The 20,375-nt window shown below is 46.6% G+C and overlaps 1 protein-coding gene across 1 annotated transcript; it reads left to right on the plus strand.

Annotated features, from left to right (window-relative positions):
* The first annotated feature begins 2,088 nt into the window (after window positions 1–2,088).
* On the plus strand, window positions 2,089–18,055 carry LOC135816976 (E3 ubiquitin-protein ligase TRIM71-like). Its single transcript, XM_065330080.1, has 7 exons — window positions 2,089–2,109; window positions 2,238–2,381; window positions 3,623–3,763; window positions 5,051–5,188; window positions 6,120–6,260; window positions 7,696–7,777; window positions 17,877–18,055. The coding sequence occupies exons 1-7, from the start codon at window positions 2,089–2,091 to the stop codon at window positions 18,053–18,055; spliced, it is 846 nt and encodes a 281-aa protein (XP_065186152.1).
* The last annotated feature ends 2,320 nt before the right edge of the window (window positions 18,056–20,375 follow it).

A 20,375-nucleotide genomic window follows, 5' to 3' on the forward strand; every position in this document is an offset into this window, starting at 1 on the left:
CGGTCGGCCGGAATGAAACTTTTTTTGGATACTTTTTTTTGGTTCCTCAAGGCTCAATCGTTGTGGCATTGATGGACTGGAGCACCTACACATGTACATTGTACATTATATCATGGCAAGGATCAATGTCAAAGTTGACTGACTCACTGTTCTTGTACAGCATGTGTTCCTGTTTTCGTACATCCTGAGAAAGCAGACAGTTCGAGTCCTTCCAGCTCCGTTATTCTAGCTCGTATCGACCCCGGAGGTTTACGAGCCGACAGCCGAGAATCTCTGCTACCTTTTAGGTGTTTCGATTGTGGGTTGAGATTTGACTGAGTTATGACTCGTTTAGTACACTTGCACACATGGCATTGCCACCGTTTGCATACATTTGGGACCAAAAAAAGTTTCAGAATTTGGGAAAAAGTGGCCCGGTCGGGCGACCGGAAACAAGGTCATTATTTGTTTTGGCCTTATTTGATTACATCATCAGTCGATGCTTCAACGAAAAGGCTGCGGACTCGCGGCACAGCGCTGCACTTGCTAGGGGTGAGCGGATTATGCGGGCATAATCAGGTCCTTTTTGAGAAGGAGCATACAATTGCATCCGAAAAAGAAGGGCCGATGCCCAATGAGACTATTATAATAATAAATAATAATTGAAGGCATAATTGCCTTTTTTAGAAGGAGCATAAAACGGCATCGGAAAAACAAGGGCAGATGTCCAATAAGGCTGTCATATACATGTACACACCTGCTATTGAAGGACCATACATTGCGCTTTTTGTCGATTTGGAATACTTTAGCAAGCACCGATGCCGACTACCTGACATCGCCGTGATTCTATTCCCCAGTCCACTCCATCACCAGGCAGTACATTTACATCTTCTGCAACACCACCGATGATGTCATCCAGCGCTTCCTCAGCTGAAACACCAGCTAGAGTGCCCAGACAAGGTTCAGCCTCAGATCAGACTACTTTGCCCAGAAACACGTTGTCACCATCATCATCATCATCATCATCATCAGCAGCAGCAGCAGCAGCACAAATAGCTGAATCTCCAACAAAGCAGGTAAGACTAGGTGTGTGTGTGTGTGTGTGTGTGTGTGTGTTTATGTGTGGTGCTGGTGTGTGTGTGTGTGTTTGTGTATGTGTGTGTGTGTGTGTGTGTGTGTGTGTTGTTGTTGTTGTTGTTTCTTTATTTTACTTCACCATATGAACAGGCAAGACTGCCTTCTCACCGGGGCTGTTGGCCCACGGCTCTCACAATATGATGAAAATGTTTAAAATGTGTATGAAGAAGAAAGGAACGGAAAAGAAGATAAAATGAAAGGAAAGAAAACAGTAGGTATTAATTTTATGAAGGGGGGGGTATGAAATGGGTATTATCATAGTTGATGAGAGAAGTATGATATACAATATTCTTGTTCTATAGACTATTTAGTACGGGCATTTCATGAGAGTCATGCATGGGCAAGGCAGGATTTGGACTAGGATAGAGGACAAGAACATAATTGATGAGCATCTGTTCAGGCAGAATCTGTGAAGAAGACATAGTAGGCACAACGTCGGAGAGCTAGTTGACGAGGGAGATGAGGTCATAGCCAGACAGCAATGCTTGAAACGTGTGGCGTACGTCGCAAGCGCGAATATCAGCAGGGAGAGAGTTCCATGTGGTACTGCCAACAAGTGTGTGTGTGTGTGTAACCAGGGTAACCCGGTAACTACCGGCATACCGGTGATTTCTGACTTTGATCGAAAAACTACTGGAATTGGCACTGAACCATGATTGTTCACAAAAACGCTGGTTTGTGGTGTGACAAGGGCACATGCGGCCCTGCTTTTCACAGAATCCCTTACGTAGGGGCGATCTGACAATGAAGAAATCCAAGCTTTGGTCCCCCAATGAGCAATGGGTTAGAAATGAATAAAAAGAAAGAACAAAATTGCCAAAATATTGCGCACAATTCGCAAAATACTCCAAAATTGCCCGAAAAAGAGAAAATAGACGAAATTGGCGAAAACTAGCTAAATAAGAGAAATGAGAAAACATTAGGGAAACTGGTTGTGTGACTAAGGGATTTGATTTGGCTGGGTTGCCAAGTATGAATACAGGATTCCGTGTGGTACAGGGTCCGGCAACCAACGGTTTCAATGACCACCCAGCCAGGTTTGGGCCAATGGCATCACTACTTTCAACCTCTATGGTCCTAGTGTCGATTGCTGTTGTTCCCACTACTCTCCTGTATTGCAGCGTGATTACACACAGATCCACAAAGCAAGGTACTCATTTGGTAGTCAGGGCGGCGGGAGAGATCAGTTTGACGGCCCTTGGGGACTAGCAACCAACAAAGCTGGTGACATGATCATCTGTGACAGCTGCAACCACAGAATAAAGGTATTTGGCGGAGTATAATGTGCATCTCCTTTTTTTAGCAATGTTTTGGCAATTTTAGATTCATCCAGAGTGTAATGCTCAGCCGATATTTGAGATCATTATCGATCACAAAGACAGTACTAGAGTGCCACCATTGTTAGAATTTCCTATAAAGATATGGTTAAGGCATACATTTGTGTAATGTACCGATGCGGGTCTCTCACCCATCATGCATAACAGTGCAGCTGGCAGTTGACACCGGGAATGCACACATATGGCTTGCACCAGGTCAGAGGTGGCAAACTTCACAACGGTTTGATACATCGCACTACTTTTCCAAGTACATGTATATGCACGTCTGCACACTGGCTTCACTCTTGCATCAACAAGGCTACATTGCTTCTACACCAACTCAAAATCATCTCTCTCTCTCTCTCTCTCTCTCTGTGTCTGTCTCTCTCTTTCTCTCTCTCTCTCTCTCTCTCTCTCTCTCTCTCTCTCTCTTTCTCTCTCTCTCTCTCTCTCTCTCTCTCTCTCTCTCTCTCTCTCTCATGCAAAAAGTAGATGGCTCTTGGCTTCAAGACCACCACAAGCTATGGCTTTACCACCATCTTGTGGTGCCCAAGCTTTCTTGGTCTTTCCAGGTTCTTGAACTCACACAAGGTTTTGTACATGAACTGCACTTTTTGGACATGACATCATGTACATGTATACGCATGCTGGACATGACATCATGCAGGTCCAAGCAATGCACACGTGCATGGCCTCTGTTAAAACTATCTGTTATCACCTTGCACATTTGTTTTGCTAGGGCATGCCACACTAGAGAGAAAGTGTGAAATTCCGAGTGATAGTTTTTTTTCCCTATACAACATCGCTCATGTTCCTGAATCAGCCATTATCTACACACTCCACTGATGAGCTCTGTTGCTGTGTTGGAACGAACCGCTGTCTGCTGGGTCTGAATATCAACATCTCAATGGGATTGTCTTCGCTATGGTTAAAACTTAAAAATAATGAATCGTCCTCGCTATGGTTAAAACTTAAAAATAATGAATCGTCCTCGCTATGGTTGTGATGTGAATGGGTCGGCCATCAGCGAATCGGGGAGTGGATGTTTGCCTGATATTTACTGGGCGAGTTTGTGGCTAGATTCTCACCATAGAATTACATTCTAATGTATATGTTTAGATCTGTGCTATGTCTGTGTGCATGTGTGTGCTTGAATTTGTTATTATATTCCTTTTTGTTAATGCACTTAGATACATGGGGTTGATGGCCAGTGCAAGCAGACGGTTGGCGTCGAGGGAAGAAAGTGTGGAGAGTTCTATGCCCCAGACGCTGTGCATGTAACAGATGATGAACGAGTGATCATTGCTGATACTGGTAACCACCGACTACAGGTATGGTGTTGGTGTTTCGCTACTGTTGTACTTGAACACTCCACATCCTACAACCTGCACAGAGGCAAAAACATCTAGGTTCTGTCTACCCCTGCTCTGTCTACCCTGCCCATTCCACCCCTGCTCGATCCACCCCTGCTCATACATACATGTACATGGCGAACTCTCACGCGCACTTACACACACACACACACACACACACACACACACACATGTACACACACTAACATCAACACACACACACATCAACACACACACACACACACACACATCCTGGTCCTGGTCCTGGTATACACTGCCATGTAGGTCACGTGTTTCTCGTTGAGCGAGACGGAGACGAGAGGAGACATGAGTGTTGGTGACGGGATAAGTCGTTTCGTCTCTTGAAACGCCTCTTGCAATTCTGACATTGCAATTGTGCGAGAAAATTTTTGAATCGCTGGGGAACAGGCGAAGCCCAGGTCACATTCAGTTTGTACGAGAACTTGTGGACGCGTGGAGGTGAAAGAAGCAATAGGATGGCGCTCAACTTCATGTCCAACACTCGTGTTGACTCAGAGCAGCTTCCGGGAAGCCCTTTCATGGCTTGGGCGAAAATGAACAAGCTTCAAAATCAATCCAAGCTCTGGTTGAGACAACCCTGTCACATTTCGTATACTTTTCAATGCGCGACCTGTTCACCACAATCTCGGGCAGAGTGCCACTTACGGCCACGGCGTGGTGTCCTTGAAAAAGCAATACTCCTTGTGACCGGTGGTTCAAGAGTTGCGGAGATTCGCCCTCAATTTATCTTTCCTGCCTCTGGATCCAGATCATTATGCATTGCCTGACCTACCTGACCCTTCTGTCTGTGAGTCAATGCAATAGGAGCGCTTTATGTGTGTGTGTGTGTGTGTGTGTGTGTGTGTGTGTATGTATGTGGTGTGTGTGTGTATGTATGTGTGAGTGCTGTGTGTGTGTATGTGTGTGTGCGTGCGAGCACACGTGTGTGTGCGTAAATATATACATGCTCGCACGCATTTACAACTCACTGCATCCGTTCTAGAACTACGATAGATCGACACTTGAACAGAGTGCACATATCCGCATGCGTCATAGCGCCTGTACAACCATAGATCGACACATTAACGTACTTAACCGTACACTTCCTTGAAATGAATATTCCATAGGGGAACACATTCCTTCTATCGTGTTTTCAAACGAATATCAGTCGAAAACTCGAATAATCCTTGCAACCCTAATAAATCTCACAGATAATTATCTTCTATGTACACTGGTACTGTACAGGTTGTGCCATGCAGTGGTGAAACAGGATATGCATTTGGAACAGAAGGTAGTGGTCAAGGCCAATTTCAATACCCAAGCGGCATCACAGTGTACCACAACAGGTTGTTAATTGCAGACGAGAACAACCACTGTATACAGGTATGTTAGCATGTTCAGCTGGCACCCACATCAACAACGATACCAAAGACGACGACAACCGCAACGACGACGACGACAACAACAACAACAACAACAACAACAACAACAACAACAACAACCAAAACAGAAGCAGCAGCAACTTCATTTTCCTATCGTTGTGTCAGGAATTATTCTAAAGTCGGTGGATGCTCCGAATGGTTGGAAATGGCATTTGCAGCTAATTGACGACACGGGTCTGACTCATGGCTGTAGTCTGAAACACATGAGCAACACGTCAAACTTCGCACTCACAAATCTGCAAGAAAAACACCACTCTCTGCTCAATATGCATTTCTCCGCTAAATTCACTCTGTTTCAGTTGAGCTTCAGAAGGATTCTGGAATCTGACGGGATGTGTTAATTGGGTGGATGCATGCAAACTTGACTTGTTCTAGAAATTATAGACGTACTTTGGGAATTCTTCTGTTTCTGAGACTTTACTGCTATTGATAATCCATCTACAAGGCTAAGCACTAGACAGGTTCGGGCAAGAAAACATTCATTCAATCAGAAATGAATGTGTACGTCATGCAAATGCTTGTTGGCCATGTTTGCCTGTTACTTGTCCTTTTCAGTGTAAGAGTGTATAGGCTGATGTGAAGTTAGACTCTTAAACATCATGTCTATACATCATGTCACAAACCAAACAGTGTCTGTGCTACAATAAAATAATACATACATAGTAATCAAATGTTGGTGCCAGGTCCATGTTTTACCTCAGGTTTTGAGTTTTTACAGTTGCACACCAGTAACCTTATCATCATTACAGTCATAATGATAGTAGCTATGCACTGCGTGTTGGAGTATTATTCTTACACTCCTGTTATATCTATACTCTTGCTGTCACCACAGTGGTGTGTGTGAATGTTCAATTTTTTTATTCCTACAAAAGGTGATGACCGTCGATGGAGAGTATATCACTTCGTTCGGGTCTCAGGGCAGCGCTTTTGGGCAGCTGTGCCAACCGCATGATGTCACTACAGATGCCTACGGCAATGTTCTAGTCGTAGATCATGGCAATGGACGTGTTATGGTAAGGGAGAGCTTGTTGTCGTGTTCTTCTTTCTAAATACCTACAGGCAGAGAGTAGTACCCAGTACATATACAACAGTGGAGCATGGTCAGTTTGTTGCTAGTCTGTGATTCATGGTCAGTACAATCATCAGACAACACTGATATGAACACAGAAAGTGATGTACACTGCATGCACAGAGTACAAGACAGTAAAGCAAGAGTACATTAGCTCTTACAGAATGTTGCTTTGCGTTCTTGAATCGTGGTTTGACCGTGTTGTCCAATGGTCTTTCCAGTATCGTCATCGGCATGCATGAACATCCGCCAATAATGCATCATCCATACATCTGTACCTCTAGAAACTTTTGGAGACATTTAGGAAATATCGCGGAAAGGTTGCGAGGTAAAATGCCACAAATTTCGTCCGATTTTGTTACTTGTAGTGTAGTGCGGTAGGATTGTGCTGCGCTGTACTCGATTACGACTGGGTTCAAGTGATGACAGGAGCTTGCAAGACAGTTTTCCTCCATTCTCAGACAACACTCGACACGAGCCTTATTTTTTTTTACTTTTCAGCCGCTGATTTGCCCAGAAACTTCTCCATTCTGGTATCGATCTCACAAGTAAACTACTGACGAGCTTGAAGAACTAAACAACATCGAAGAAAGACTCGAATATTGTGGGTGCTTTTTCGAAATCACGCGGTGCTTTTCAAGTACGAAGGACAGTTTTCTACAATAATGCGGATGATTTTTGAAATATCGTGGATATCGCGGAATTTTGTTCAAATCGCGGAAAACAACGCGGTCACGGAACCGCAAGTTCCTGAAGGGACAGATACATCAACAATAATACATCATTCATACATCATCCATACATCACCATGCATCATCCATCTATTATTATTATTATTAGAAGCTTCTCCGCGTTGGCATCAATGCAATGTAGATATACACAGCATGTATAGCTTTCGCATAAGCCGAAGCGACAACAGCCAAACAGGATATTGATGGCGATATAAAACATATGCGATATAAAACACGTGACGAAAATAGAATACAATTAAAACAAGCAAACGAGCAGCTCAACCGAGTTGAATTTGAACTTGCTGATCATTATCAGGGTTCATCTGTGAGCAGCAACATATCTCTCCAGGATACGGCCGCTGAGGTAGGTCCACGCCCCTCGATTCTGGGCGATGCTCCTCAGCTCCTCAAGATCTGCCGAGGTCTTGAGGGTCCTCCCAACCAGCTCGAGATCGTGTCTGAGCACGACCGGCAGAGTTGTGCGCGGCCTGCCCCTCCAGGTAGGCTCAGTGGATGGCTTGAAGTAGGAGCACATTGACAGGTTCGCCGGTGCACTCTGGTCCAGCCGCAGCACGTGCCCAACGCGTCATCCATCTATAATACGTGTTATTCCTGTACGCTCACCAGTGTTGTCCATGTTCTCTGCAGGTATATGCCGCAGAAACTTACACACCACTGGCTGAGTTTGGAAAAGGAGAGCTGGACAAGCCAATGAGTGTCTGCGTGACAAGTGAGGGTTTCGTAGCTGTTTCCTGTGATGGAAGCCACAACATTTTTGTGTTTTAAAGGTTTCTTGTTAGACTTCCAGCACCCTCTGTCACCATGTTACTTCTAGGCAACATATCTGTACAGTCATACATTAACACACACACACATACATACACACACACACACACACACACACACAAACGCACGCATACACACACACATATACACACACACACACCATTGATCATCCATTTGACACCCATCGCCAGAGGCGATGAAAGCGATGCTACAGTAGAAGCCATAGCCGCTTGTGCTGGGATTGCACCATTTAAAAGATTGCAAGCCTGAAGAATTGACCGCCACTATTCAGCCTGGTCTACACCTCACAGCTATGAAGTGGCTTTTTCTGTCCAGTGAATCCCTACGCACACACACACACACACACACACACACACACACACACACACACAAAAACACACACACAAAACACACCACACACACACACACACACACACACACACACACACACACAGTGGCACACACACACACACACCACACACACACACACACACACACACACACACACACACACACACACACAAACACACACATACACACACACACCTCCGTTCCTACCCCTCCCCCCCCCCCCTCCCCCAATTCCTTACCCACACACCCATCTTACAATCAGTTCTTCATCGGTTGTCTCTTACAAGACTTTCCACTTAAATGTGGCCTTTCCTTCCATTCATTTCCCACCCTGCTTGTTTTTTTACCTGTCAGCATTCTCACATGAACTGAGTATTCAGTTCTGTACTTTCTTTGAAATTATTTTCTTAATTAAACAAACCAGTTTGGTAGCAGGACCAGTATTTCTTAGGTAGCTCCTGGATTCTTGATCCTTGTTCACCCTGACTCGCAGGAGAATGATGTTCCAAATTGTTAGAAAACTCTTTGTGTCCTAGGTTGTATACCGTTTTGCATTGCGACTAGTTTGTAAGAGTTCTGATTTATTGATTTATATATTTACTATTGTGGATTGCTTTCTTACAGATCAATTATCCTGCTTCGAAGTATTAGAATTGCTAGTCAACATTGCCTTGACTTGTGCACAAAGAGATCATCCTTTTCCTTCTTCTGATTCTGTCGACTCTTAGTGCCACGTACACATACATGGATGAGGCTTTGACAGCCGGCTGTATTTGTACATTATGCATTGTGTACAATGCACCTGATCAGTGCTGGTGGTCTGCATGGCAAAGGGTTCGGAGGTCATGCAGATAGTGTTTTTAATGAAAAGCAGGGTAGAAATCATGGCAATACATTATTGTATGCTCGAACTAGTCTTCTTCAAAGTTCTTTCTCACACTGACACAGTACATGTAGCAGAAGATGCGAGTGAATCAGCCTTCATCAGGTATCTTGGGGCGGACGAGATACATGTAGTGGCGGGTAGTCCGCAAAACTCCGTGTACATGTACATGTACTTGTACATTATGCATGTTACGAAGTCATGACCAGTCTGGATTTTAGCAGCCATGATAATATCATGACGGCAGGCTACGGATATTGCTTTAAATTGATGTATAGTTGATGTTCGGTCATGATGGAAGGAGAAGTGGAGCTACGGGAGAGATGAGCTGATTATTCGCAGGGTGAGACCCAGGGTGACATCGGATGGACGAGTATAATGATTACGAAGACAGTTGAACATGATCATTTTCAAAGGTAACTCAAACTAATTTGGCAATGACATAATATTTTTGCTGAAGTAAAAAAGAAATCAAGTAATGAATAGAAGAAGTATTGTTTTCTTTTTTCCATGTAGACCTCTTACATGTACATGCATGGACATCTTGGTATGGGGATACTCATGTACAGGCATGGACACCTTGGTATGGGGATACTCATGTACATGTATTTTCTTGTACTGATGTACATGTATGGACACGTGCAACTTGCAAGTATGAAAAAGGCACAATTTCCCGAACTTTGAGGCTCCATAAGTACAAGTACAACAAAGTGAATACCGGTATATATCCCCGGGTGCCAAAGCATAATATGAGGATTTTACGAGCATAATGCGAGAATTCATAAAAGCATAATTCCTTGATTTCGCGAGCATAATCCGCTGGAGCCTAATGGCCGGCCATAGGGTGGTGTGTGTATGTGCGTGTGTGAGCGTGTTTATTTCATTTTTATTTTATTTTTTACAAAGACCACTTAAGGGGGCACATCACCCAAAAATTCGCTGAAAAATCGAATTTGTAAATTCATATTGAGTGCTACGTCAGTTGAAAGAGCATGAATAGCTGCAAATTCTCTGAAAACTGTGTCCCTATCTGACCAGCCGTTCAAGAGTTATGGCCGAAAATGTGCCCTTGCAAGGAAAGATTTTTTTGTTGCATGCTGTCATTTGTTGGCAGCACTGTATTTGAATGTGAGCAGACCGTGCGCAACTTGTCGTATTATGGAAACACTCGAAAGTGTGCAGAATTTTGCCCCAAGTCCAAAAAAGTCCAAAAAATCACGTTAAAAAACCACGTATTGGGCTGCACGCACGTGCAGCAGGACTTTTGCCATCACCCTCGTGACGTTGCAGATATGTGGCTTGATTATTGTAGTTGACGTTGATTTAGTGACTTTGGCAAGTTTGAGTCGTGTCAAGAAGTTAGGTAGGATTCAGTACTAGGCAGTAGTGAAACGTGAGTGGCAGTCTTTGCCGGTTTCTGAGGGCATCCTGGATTCGGTGTGCAGCGCTGTGGAAATGGCTTGCTGTGGAGGTCCCAGCACTGGATGTTGTATCAAAGGTACGACCTCGTAGCACGTGCTAAACCTAAAAAAATTCAAAAATTGACTTGGGTCTGTGGGAGTCCGTGAAAGAACGCCCACTCGTTCCGTTGTGACAGATTCCAGGGCCACGTTGAGGGGCCCTACCCCACCACCCATGGCTGCTTCTGGACTTGTTTTAGGTTTGGGTCCCGCGCACGGACAGAATGGGCACGAAAATGTGAAAAAAATGTAAATGCATTTGTTTGGCTCCTGGGTGGCTCGCACACCGTAGCACTATGCCGGAAATTTGAGTTTTTCCGGCCTGGAAAGCCTGTCAGTGAGGCGCAAGAACTTGTAAATCATGTCCTGAGGGCCAGCATAGTGGCAGGAGTGTGTGGTCAAAATTTCACTCAAATCCACTGAGAAACACCAAAGTTACGGTCAATTGAATGCCATATGAAATTTTTGGGTGATGTGCCCCCTTAAATGCCAAACATGAGATGCAGCTAGGGGAAGCACGCACAACCTGAATCGTGGCAGTGGTGGTGAGGTTTAGGGAGCTCCGCCGACCTAGGGTCTCGACTTCATGGCCACCTAGACGCACCAACGGTGTGTGTGTGTGTGTGTGTGTGTGTGCATGTGTGTGTGAGAGTGTGTACGTATGTGCGTGTACGTGTGTTTGTGTGTCTGTGTGTGCGAAAGTGTGCATGTGTGTGTGTGTGTGTGTGTGTGTGTGTGTCTGTGAGTGTGTGTGGTTGTATGTGAGTGCGTGTGTATGTGTGTGTCAAACAAAATTCAATGCACATATACATATACCAGTGTATTGAATATCGGCTTCTCTTCTCAGCACACTGTCTATACATGTTCATGTTATGAATACTCCAGCAACTGTACCGTATGCATATCTACTGCCTTATTCATTTCTATAGACATGCATTCTGTATCTGATCTAGGATTTCAAACCAACCGGGCACACGTACACGTAGATATACGGCACAACTCTTGCAGTCGGGTCAGAGCCGGGTCTGGTCAAGTGCAGTTACTGCATGTAGATCTACATAGATCTGCGTATAGATCACATGTACATGTATATTCATTTTGGTCTCTAGCTAGCAAGATTGTATCTTGTAAAAGCACTGTTATAAGTTATGATTTTCATCCTTTGAGCAACTCTCTTCAACTTTCACTTCACTTGCCAGCTTCGACGCTTCACTAGCAGTCTCCAGATTATGTAACAGATTCACTGTTACTACTAACACTAGGAATAGGATACACTTATCAACTGCTATTATCACGCTGCTGCTGTTAGGTGTTATGTCCATCATTGCTTGTTCATGTATATAAGAATGCATTATGGCAAGGATCATTGCTTATTCCAAGAATGACTACTGAAGTTAGTTGGACTGTTACACTGGTAGCAAGAGGATGGTTTTTTCTTTTCGTCATGTTCGGGCTATGCGCAGTGGCCGCATTAGTCGCCTACGGTATATTCGAGATTCAGAAGCGTCTGAATCACCTTATCGCACCCGGTCAGTGCGATGGATCAGATCAAACGCCAAGACTTGCTCAAGCTCCCAGCGGAGAGAGGCCACGCATGCGCCATGTTAAGTCTCCGCCTGTGTTTCGTGGAGATACAAGAGAGTTCAAGGAGTGGGCCTTCGCAATCGAAATCGCCATGAAGTCCCTGCAGCTGGACAACGCGGAGGAGCGCTTGAGCTACGCGGCGAGTTTTCTGGAGGGCAACGCTCGTCTTTGGTTTATCGCCTCTCAGGAGGCAAACACGCTGTTTTCCGACTGGCCCGACCTGAAGAGCAAGCTGGGAGAAGTGTACGGCCCGGTTTATGACAGGGAACAGGCGCGCATCGACTTATTCGCTCTTCACCAAGATGAGACTCTTGACGAATACATCAACAAATTTTCGCGGCTTAGCTTACAAGTTCCCGAGCTTGATGACCACTCCAGAGCTATCTTGTTCACGCGTGGGCTGGCTCAGGGCCTAAGCGGTGAGGTACTTAGGGAGCATCCGCAACATTTGGCCCAAGCCATACGAGCTGCGGTCTCAGCAGACCAGTCGATGCGGCTAGCCCAAGCAAGCTACGCCAAGGCAGTGCGCGCACCAGGGCATCAGAGGCGCCAGCCTGGACCCTGGTCAAGCCAACCAACACCATCCGGTGGGAGAGAAACCAGGGAGCCAGAGGGTCGTTCAAGGCTGTGTTTCACCTGCAGGAAACCCGGCCATATTGCCAGATTCTGTCCAGAAGGAGGGAGGAACGCCACAAGCAAGCCTTCTTTAAACGATGGACGCCAGTAAGGAAGGGAGTGCGACTACTGGCGAACACGAGAGCACCCAGGAATAGGCCACGAATCAAAGTTCAGAACAAATTCAGCCCCTTAGCAAATGAGGAACCACGCCTCGAGGAGACCGAAATTCAAGCCTCGCCTGTCAAGCATTCGTCACCTGATACTGTTGGCCGGCCTAATGAAGTAACCGCCAGCACAGGGAGCATTTCCGCCGACAACGAACACGACCTGGCAAGATAAATGGACGTCGCGTTACCATGCTACTGGATTCTGGGTCAACCCACGACTTCATTTCAACTGACCTTGTCAAGAAGCACAACATCTCCACAACAACCGGTAGCGACGTCCTGAACGTCACACTTGCTGATGGATCGGTCCGCTCACAGCCTATTACGAAAACGGACAGCTTGAAGACCGTAGTCGGCGACTTTAGCGAGCACCAACAGTTCCTAGTATTCCCTATGACGCGGTATGACGTGATCCTCGGCAAGCCATGGCTGACCCGGACGAACCCACAGATCAATTTTCGTACCAATGAAATCAAGCTGGAGGGTGGATCCATCATCTGTCAACCGAGTGAAAGTGATGGCACGGACAAATCCAACCCACCGATCGAGACGTTCCTCATCTCAGGGAAGCAGGCTAGGCATGCAATGAGAGGTGGCGCAGAAGGAATCCTAGCGTATGTGACAGCAGATCCGGACGAGCCACAGACGGTGGATAGTCCGGGTAGGGAGGATCAGAAGGATTTCAAGGACCTGCTGAAGGAGTTCGGGGACGTCTTTCCCGATGAGCTTCCAAACAAGCTGCCACCCAGAAGAGGCGCAGATCACGAGATAAAAACGGAAGAAGGAGCTAAACCGCCATCTCGTGCAGCATATCGTTTACCAAAACCAGAGATGGATGAGCTTCAAGCTCAGCTCACCGAGCTGCTCCGTAGAGGATTCATCCAGCCCAGCAAATCCCCATACGGAGCCCCTGTGTTCTTCGTAAAGAAGGCGGATGGAACACTTCGAATGGTATGCGACTGGCGTGAGCTAAACCGCATAACCATTAAGAACAAGGCATGCCTACCAAATATTGACGACCTCTTTGATACCGTCCAAGGCAGTGCGTATTTCACCAAGCTAGATCTGAGGTCCGGTTACAATCAGATTCGAATAGAAGAAACAGATATTCCGAAGACAGCAATAAATACCCCATTCGGTCACTTTCAGTTCACAGTGATGGGTTTCGGCCTAACAAATGCCCCGGCAACATTCCAAACCCTGATGAACAGTGTCCTCCAGCCATACCTGCGTAAATTCGTTGTGGTGTTTCTAGACGATATCCTCATATTCAGCAAATCATGGGAGGAGCACCTCGATCATGTCAGAACCATCTTAAACGCCCTCAGGAGGAATGAGCTATATTGCAAACCGTCTAAATGTGAATTCGGCCGGACAGACGTTCTGTTTCTTGGGCACCGGATAGACGGCCAATGCATTTCTCCAGATCCAGAGAAGATCAAGGCCGTGCATAACTGGCCTGTCCCGACGACGGTCACGCACGTAAGACAGTTTCTGGGATTCGCTAATTACTTTCGAAGGTTCATTAACCATTTCTCGGCCATCTCCAAACCCCTGGAGGAACTGACAGGGAAACATGTGCGCTTCGAGTGGAATCAGACTCGACAGGAGGCATTTGAGCGATTGAAGTCTGCTCTGCTGGATGCACCAGTGTTGCGACTAGCAAACGTCAGTCAGGATTTCCGCGTTGAGACTGACGCAAGTGACTTTGCTGTGGCAGGAGTCTTAACGCAGAGGACCAGTCCTGGCATCCTGTGGCTTACGTGAGCCGAAAGCTGTCTTCTGCCGAACGGAATTACACGGCCGCCGAGCGAGAAACTTTGGCTGTAGTGTACGCCCTGCAGTGCTGGCGAGTCTACCTATTTCGCCACTTTCAACTCTACACCGACAACATGGGAGTTGTCTACCTCAGGACCAAACCAAACTTAACCAAGAGAGAGGCTCGATGGATTGAATTCCTGGCCGACTATGACTACACGGTACATCACAAGCCAGGGAAGTGTAACATAGCAGACCCGTTGTCACGTCGACCAGACTTGGAACTGAATGGAATCGAGTTCTCTCTGGATGTGAATCAAGGAATTGCGAATCAGATCTCAGCAGGGTATGATAGTGACCCAGAGCTTTCGCCAGTAATCAAGCGCTTGATGGCTTGCAGCGAAGACGCCATGCATGAGCGATACGTCTGGAACAGTGTGGACCGGCGGCTGTACCTAGTAACATCGGGCGATGCTCGCCTCTGCATTCCTCGCGGTCCGGTACGGCTGCAACTGCTCAAACAGAATCATGATTGCCTGACGGCCGGCCATCCGGGGAGAGACAGGACCTACCTGAAGCTGAGCAGATACTTCTATTGGCCAGGCATGAGAAGTACTGTGAAGGACTTCGTTAAATCTTGCGACCGGTGCCAACGCGTAAAGGGTAGCCAGACCAAGGCAGGACTGTTGCAGTCCCTTCCAGTCCCCGAACAGCCCTGGACAGACATCAGCATGGATTTCATCATGGCACTGCCGCTGACCTGCCGAGGACATAGCGCCATTCTAACCTTTGTGGACCGTCTGACGAAGTATGTGCACCTGATCCCGACGACTGTTCATGTTGACTCTAAGGAGGCAGCCCGATTGTACGTGGATCATGTGTTTGCTGCCCATGGCTTGAGCAAAACGATAGTTTGTGATCGAGATCCGCGATTCACGTCGGCGTTCTTCAAGGAGGTTTTCAGTATTCTTGGCGTGGAGCTAAAAATGAGCACGGCCAACCACCCGCAGACCGATGGCATGACTGAGCGTGTGAACCGTGTCTTTAAGGATGCACTAAGAGCTTTCGTCAACCATAGGCAAAACAATTGGGATGAACTCCTATCGCTATGTTAGTTTGCGATCAACAATGCCGATCAAGCGTCAACAGGTAACACGCCATTTTTCCTCAACCATGGATGCCATCCAGTTACTCCCTCGAGCTTATTGACGAAGCAGAAAGCTGGAGCTGGCATGGATACGAATGGTCCGCTGTCATGGCTGGATGGCCGCGTAGAGGCACTACGTGAGGCACAGGATGCCATCGTGGCGGCGCAGGCCCGGCAATCATTGTATGCGGATCGAGGACGGGTGGAGGACGCCCTGAAGGAGGGGGATGAGGTGTTGGTCTTCAGGGACTTCCTGCTGACGCCCGAGGAACGAGACAGGCCTTCACACAAATTAAGGCTCAAGTGGTATGGGCCGTTCAAGGTGCAGAAGAAAGTGGCCCCGAATGCGTACAGATTAGCTCTTCCAAGAATCATTCGGGCCCATCCAGTGTTCAATATTGCTGCCCTCAAGCTGTACCATGGCAATGAGATACCGGGCCGTACTCAGCCGGCACCTCCACCCCTAACCGATGCGGATGGCCATACGCGGTACATTGTCGAAAAGGTGTGGTCGCACAAGAAGAGAGGACGGCGCACGCAGTACCTAGTGAAATGGAAGGGCTACCGAGATGCCACCTGGGAGCCGGAGGAATACTTGATGGATGAAGCAGGAAACGCTATTATTCCGCTGAAAACCTACCTGGACCGTTTTTCATAAAATTGCTATTTAATTGGCAGCCACAGTTGTATTGCTAGTTTCTACGTGTTGCAATAGAAATGTAGCATTCTGCATGTTTAGGATAGTGCTTCCCTGCCAGCCAGGCGTTATTTGCAGAGGACATGCACTGGATCTTGAGTTCATCAGTGTTGTTTTCGGCTACCATGCATTCCACATATCCATGCATGATCATTAGTTACCATAACTGTTCCTTCGAATTGGTACTGTTCTGACAGTTGAGAGGGGGGAATGGTGTAACAGATTCACTGTTACTACTAACACTAGGAATAGGATACACTTATCAACTGCTATTATCACGCTGCTGCTGTTAGGTGTTATGTCCATCATTGCTTGTTCATGTATATGTTAGGTACCACCTCCCGTACACAGTCGGTAGAGCATGAGATCATCCCATGCCCAGCCGTCCTCAACCACCATTCGTCTTGTCTATGTCAACCTCGTCTCGTCCATGTCAGTCTCGTCTCTCCTACGCCAACCTCGTCTCGTCTCTATCAACCTCGTCTCTCCTACGCCAACCTTACCTCGTCTATTCTCGTTCAAGCCATGCAGGTCAGCTACCTTTCTCTCTTTCTTTTTTTTGTATGCTTCTTCGTCAAATTTATTTTCGTGAATTTTTTGTAGTGTGTGCGCGCGCGTGTGTTCGTAAAACATAACCAAGTTAGGGGTCCGATCATGGTGAGCCACGCTCTAATTTTTGGATGTTTAGCAAAAGTGTAACTAGGCTGTATTAGCCGTGCAAAATACTAGTAATTCACGTTCCTCGTCAAACTCCAATTGTTATTTCACACAATAAGTAGTACAGGAATGATCTGTACGAGTGCATTTTAGTACACACTTTCGTGAGATCCATGCGCGCGTGCAGTATGTGTGTGTGTGTGTGTGTTTTCTCCTCCAGTTCATTTTTTTAAAATCTTTTCCTCTCTTTTTTTCTCTCCGCGAGGACGCGGGATTTTTTCATGGAGGGGTGGTATGTTAGGTACCACCTCCCGTACATTTCTAGCTGGCCTGCATGCCCTTGCGTACGCACCTTTTGTCTCCTTTTGCTCCGTTGGCCTGGGTAGCTACTTGCGCGCCCATATTTGCCATAGCTACCCAGGCCCTTTATCTTGTCGTTTAGACTTGATCTCTCTCTCTCTTTTCTCACTCTTCAATGTAGTCGTTTCGTTCGTCTTGGTCTCTTGTCTCGTCGTCTATAATAAATGTCGTTCCCCCAACCTACCTGTTCCCGTTGTAATGTCTGGAAATGTCGTCAGTCGTCCTGTTTCGAACTCAACATATATAATAATGCATTATGGCAAGGATCATTGCTTATTCCAAGAATGACTACTGAAGTTAGTTGGACTGTTACAGATTACGGATTCCTCATTGTTTCTGTTCCTGTCCCTGCCCCTACCAGTGCACGTCCATATCCCTGACCGTGTATCAGTCCGTATCCCTGACTCTGTATCTGTCCATGTCCCTGAGCGTGTATCAGTCCGTATCCCTGACTCTGTATCTGTCCATGTCCCTGAGCGTGTATCAGTCTGCATCCCTGACTCTGTATCTGTCCATGTCACTGACCGTGTATCTGTGTAGTTCCCTTTCACCTTTTAAAATTGTGTTGTTGATAGGTCCACCTAACTAGTTTCTCCTCACTCCTGCTCCTAGCCGAACATTTGTTTGACATGATACTAGAATATGCATCAAAGAGACTATATGTACTGGTACTTGATTTGCTGATGATGTAGCATATTCTGTACTATGAGATGAATTACTCTAACATCACTTTAAAAGCTTGTATGCTCCTTTAGCCCATTCCTCAGCTCACACAAGCAAGTCCATAGAGAGGTTGCACCCAGCGGAAATTCGTAGCGACGTAACGAGTATTTTTAACGAAAAAAGCTAACGAATATTCGTAAACCGTGAGTTTGCGCACACTTGAACGCGTGAACTTTTTCGTAGTGGGTCGACGCGGCGGCCACGCGGGTGCGAAGAGTCAAGACAGGGAGTTGTAAAATATCAGTATTTTAGTACTCCAATGTAACGAAAAGTATTTTCGTAGATCTGCTCTGTTTCGGTCTTGAAGGATCTTCGGAGCAACTTTCGTTACTCGAACCCGGCCGGTCGAAATTTCATTGTGCGCAACCTCTCTAGTAACTCGCGAGGTATCTTTGGATTTATTAGCGCTGGATTCGCAACACCTGATAAAGTTTGTTTGATTCCTTGATGATGTTATGGCCTGGAGAGCACGATGAAAGACAAGTACATGTAGTGGTCTTCAAGCGCAGTCTTTCTCAGCCTACTCAAGCTCAACTGATGAGAGATAAATTCCACAAAACACTGTGCATTGAACAGGGACTGGTGCTTTCTTGCACCTTTGACCGGTCGAAGGCTCGATGGGTATGGCGTGTGGCCTGGACGGCAGTCGTCATGACGTCAACTGACGTCTAGTGAGTAGTGTCAAGCCAAGTCGGTGACGGTTAACTGACACTGACAGACTCAGTGGATAGCACGATCTTCACATTCTTCAGGCTAGGGTCTGACTAGGGAGCAACCAACAGTTTCCATGGTTTCGTTCCCAATATCATGTACAGGTGCAGACATGAAGAGCTAGCTGTCTCTCGCCTCAACAGTTGGTGAACGTTTTGATCGCAATCGGCCACCGGTACCGCAAACGGCGCAGCCGCGTGCCGAAAAGTTCGTAAGCATTTCGGAAAGCGATCCTCCAGTAGATCTCCCCAGTGCAGTACCGCATAAAAATGAAGCTGACAAGTGACATGGATCATTGACAGCTAGCCTATACTAAGCCTGCCTGGCTAGCTGGGCGACCGACCACAAACTGACTGGCGAGTGGCGACTCTGGCGAGTAGGCAGATACATGTACATGTACAGTCAGATCGGGCGCCGAAGAACGCAGGGGCTCGAGCGCAGCCTAGGAAAGTTCTTAAATTTTTGATTCTAGCCAGACCGTTCTTATTCACACGCGTGCGGCGAATCGAGTGACGTCATGGCATTTGTCATGTACATGTACATGTACATGTACATGTTGTGCCATGTAGTACTTCTAAACTAGTGGGTGTCGTAAATGGGAATGACTGTACATGTAGCAGTTGCTGTTTACACGTGTTAGGCTGACTGCCTAGCTTTCTTTTCTCTCTCTCTCTCCTTTTTCTCTTCTTTCTCCTTCTTACCTGACTGTCAAAGCTTGTGACATCTAACGTTTCAATAACTTTCAATAACTCTTCTGAAAAATGATACCCCGGGGGTTTCGTTTCGCCACGTTCAACGTGCGCGGACTTTGTTCTGCGTCGAAGCAACAGCAACTAGCTCGTGACATGGACGCCTATCGTATTGATTTCTGCGGACTTCAGGAGCTCAAGATGACAACGACCGTCGATAAGCCTCTCGGTGATTCGCATCGGTTTGTCAGCTTCGGTCAAGCAGAGGGCCGGCATGGAGGTAATGGATTTGTCATATCGAACATGCTCAACAAATTTGTATCAACATTCAAAAAAATTTCCGACCGAGTCGGAACTGTCGACCTCTCCATTCCGCAAGGCAAGGGCAATACCTTACCTGTTCGTTTCGTCGTGGCATATGGCCCCACAAACCCAGCAGCGCAGAGTAATCCTGAGGTTCGTGAAAGGTTCTATGACGCCTTGTCCACAGCCTGGAACAAGTGCAGTGGAAGAACACTCGTGATTGGGCTTGGTGATTTTAACAGCAAAGTCGGAGCAGGTGAAGCAGCGTGTGTCGGTCAATATGGCAAAGGTGTAAGAAATGACAATGGTCAAGCGCTGGTAGAGTGGGCTAACATGCATCATCTGGTGTTGACTAATACGCTCTTCCGCTACTCAATGCGCTATAGAACCACATGGACTGGATGCATGGCATCCCCTGATGGCCTCAGGAAAAT

The sequence above is a fragment of the Sycon ciliatum genome, chromosome 5 (genome assembly GCF_964019385.1).
Source record: "Sycon ciliatum chromosome 5, ocSycCili1.1, whole genome shotgun sequence".
Classification (NCBI taxonomy): Eukaryota; Metazoa; Porifera; class Calcarea; order Leucosolenida; family Sycettidae; genus Sycon; species Sycon ciliatum.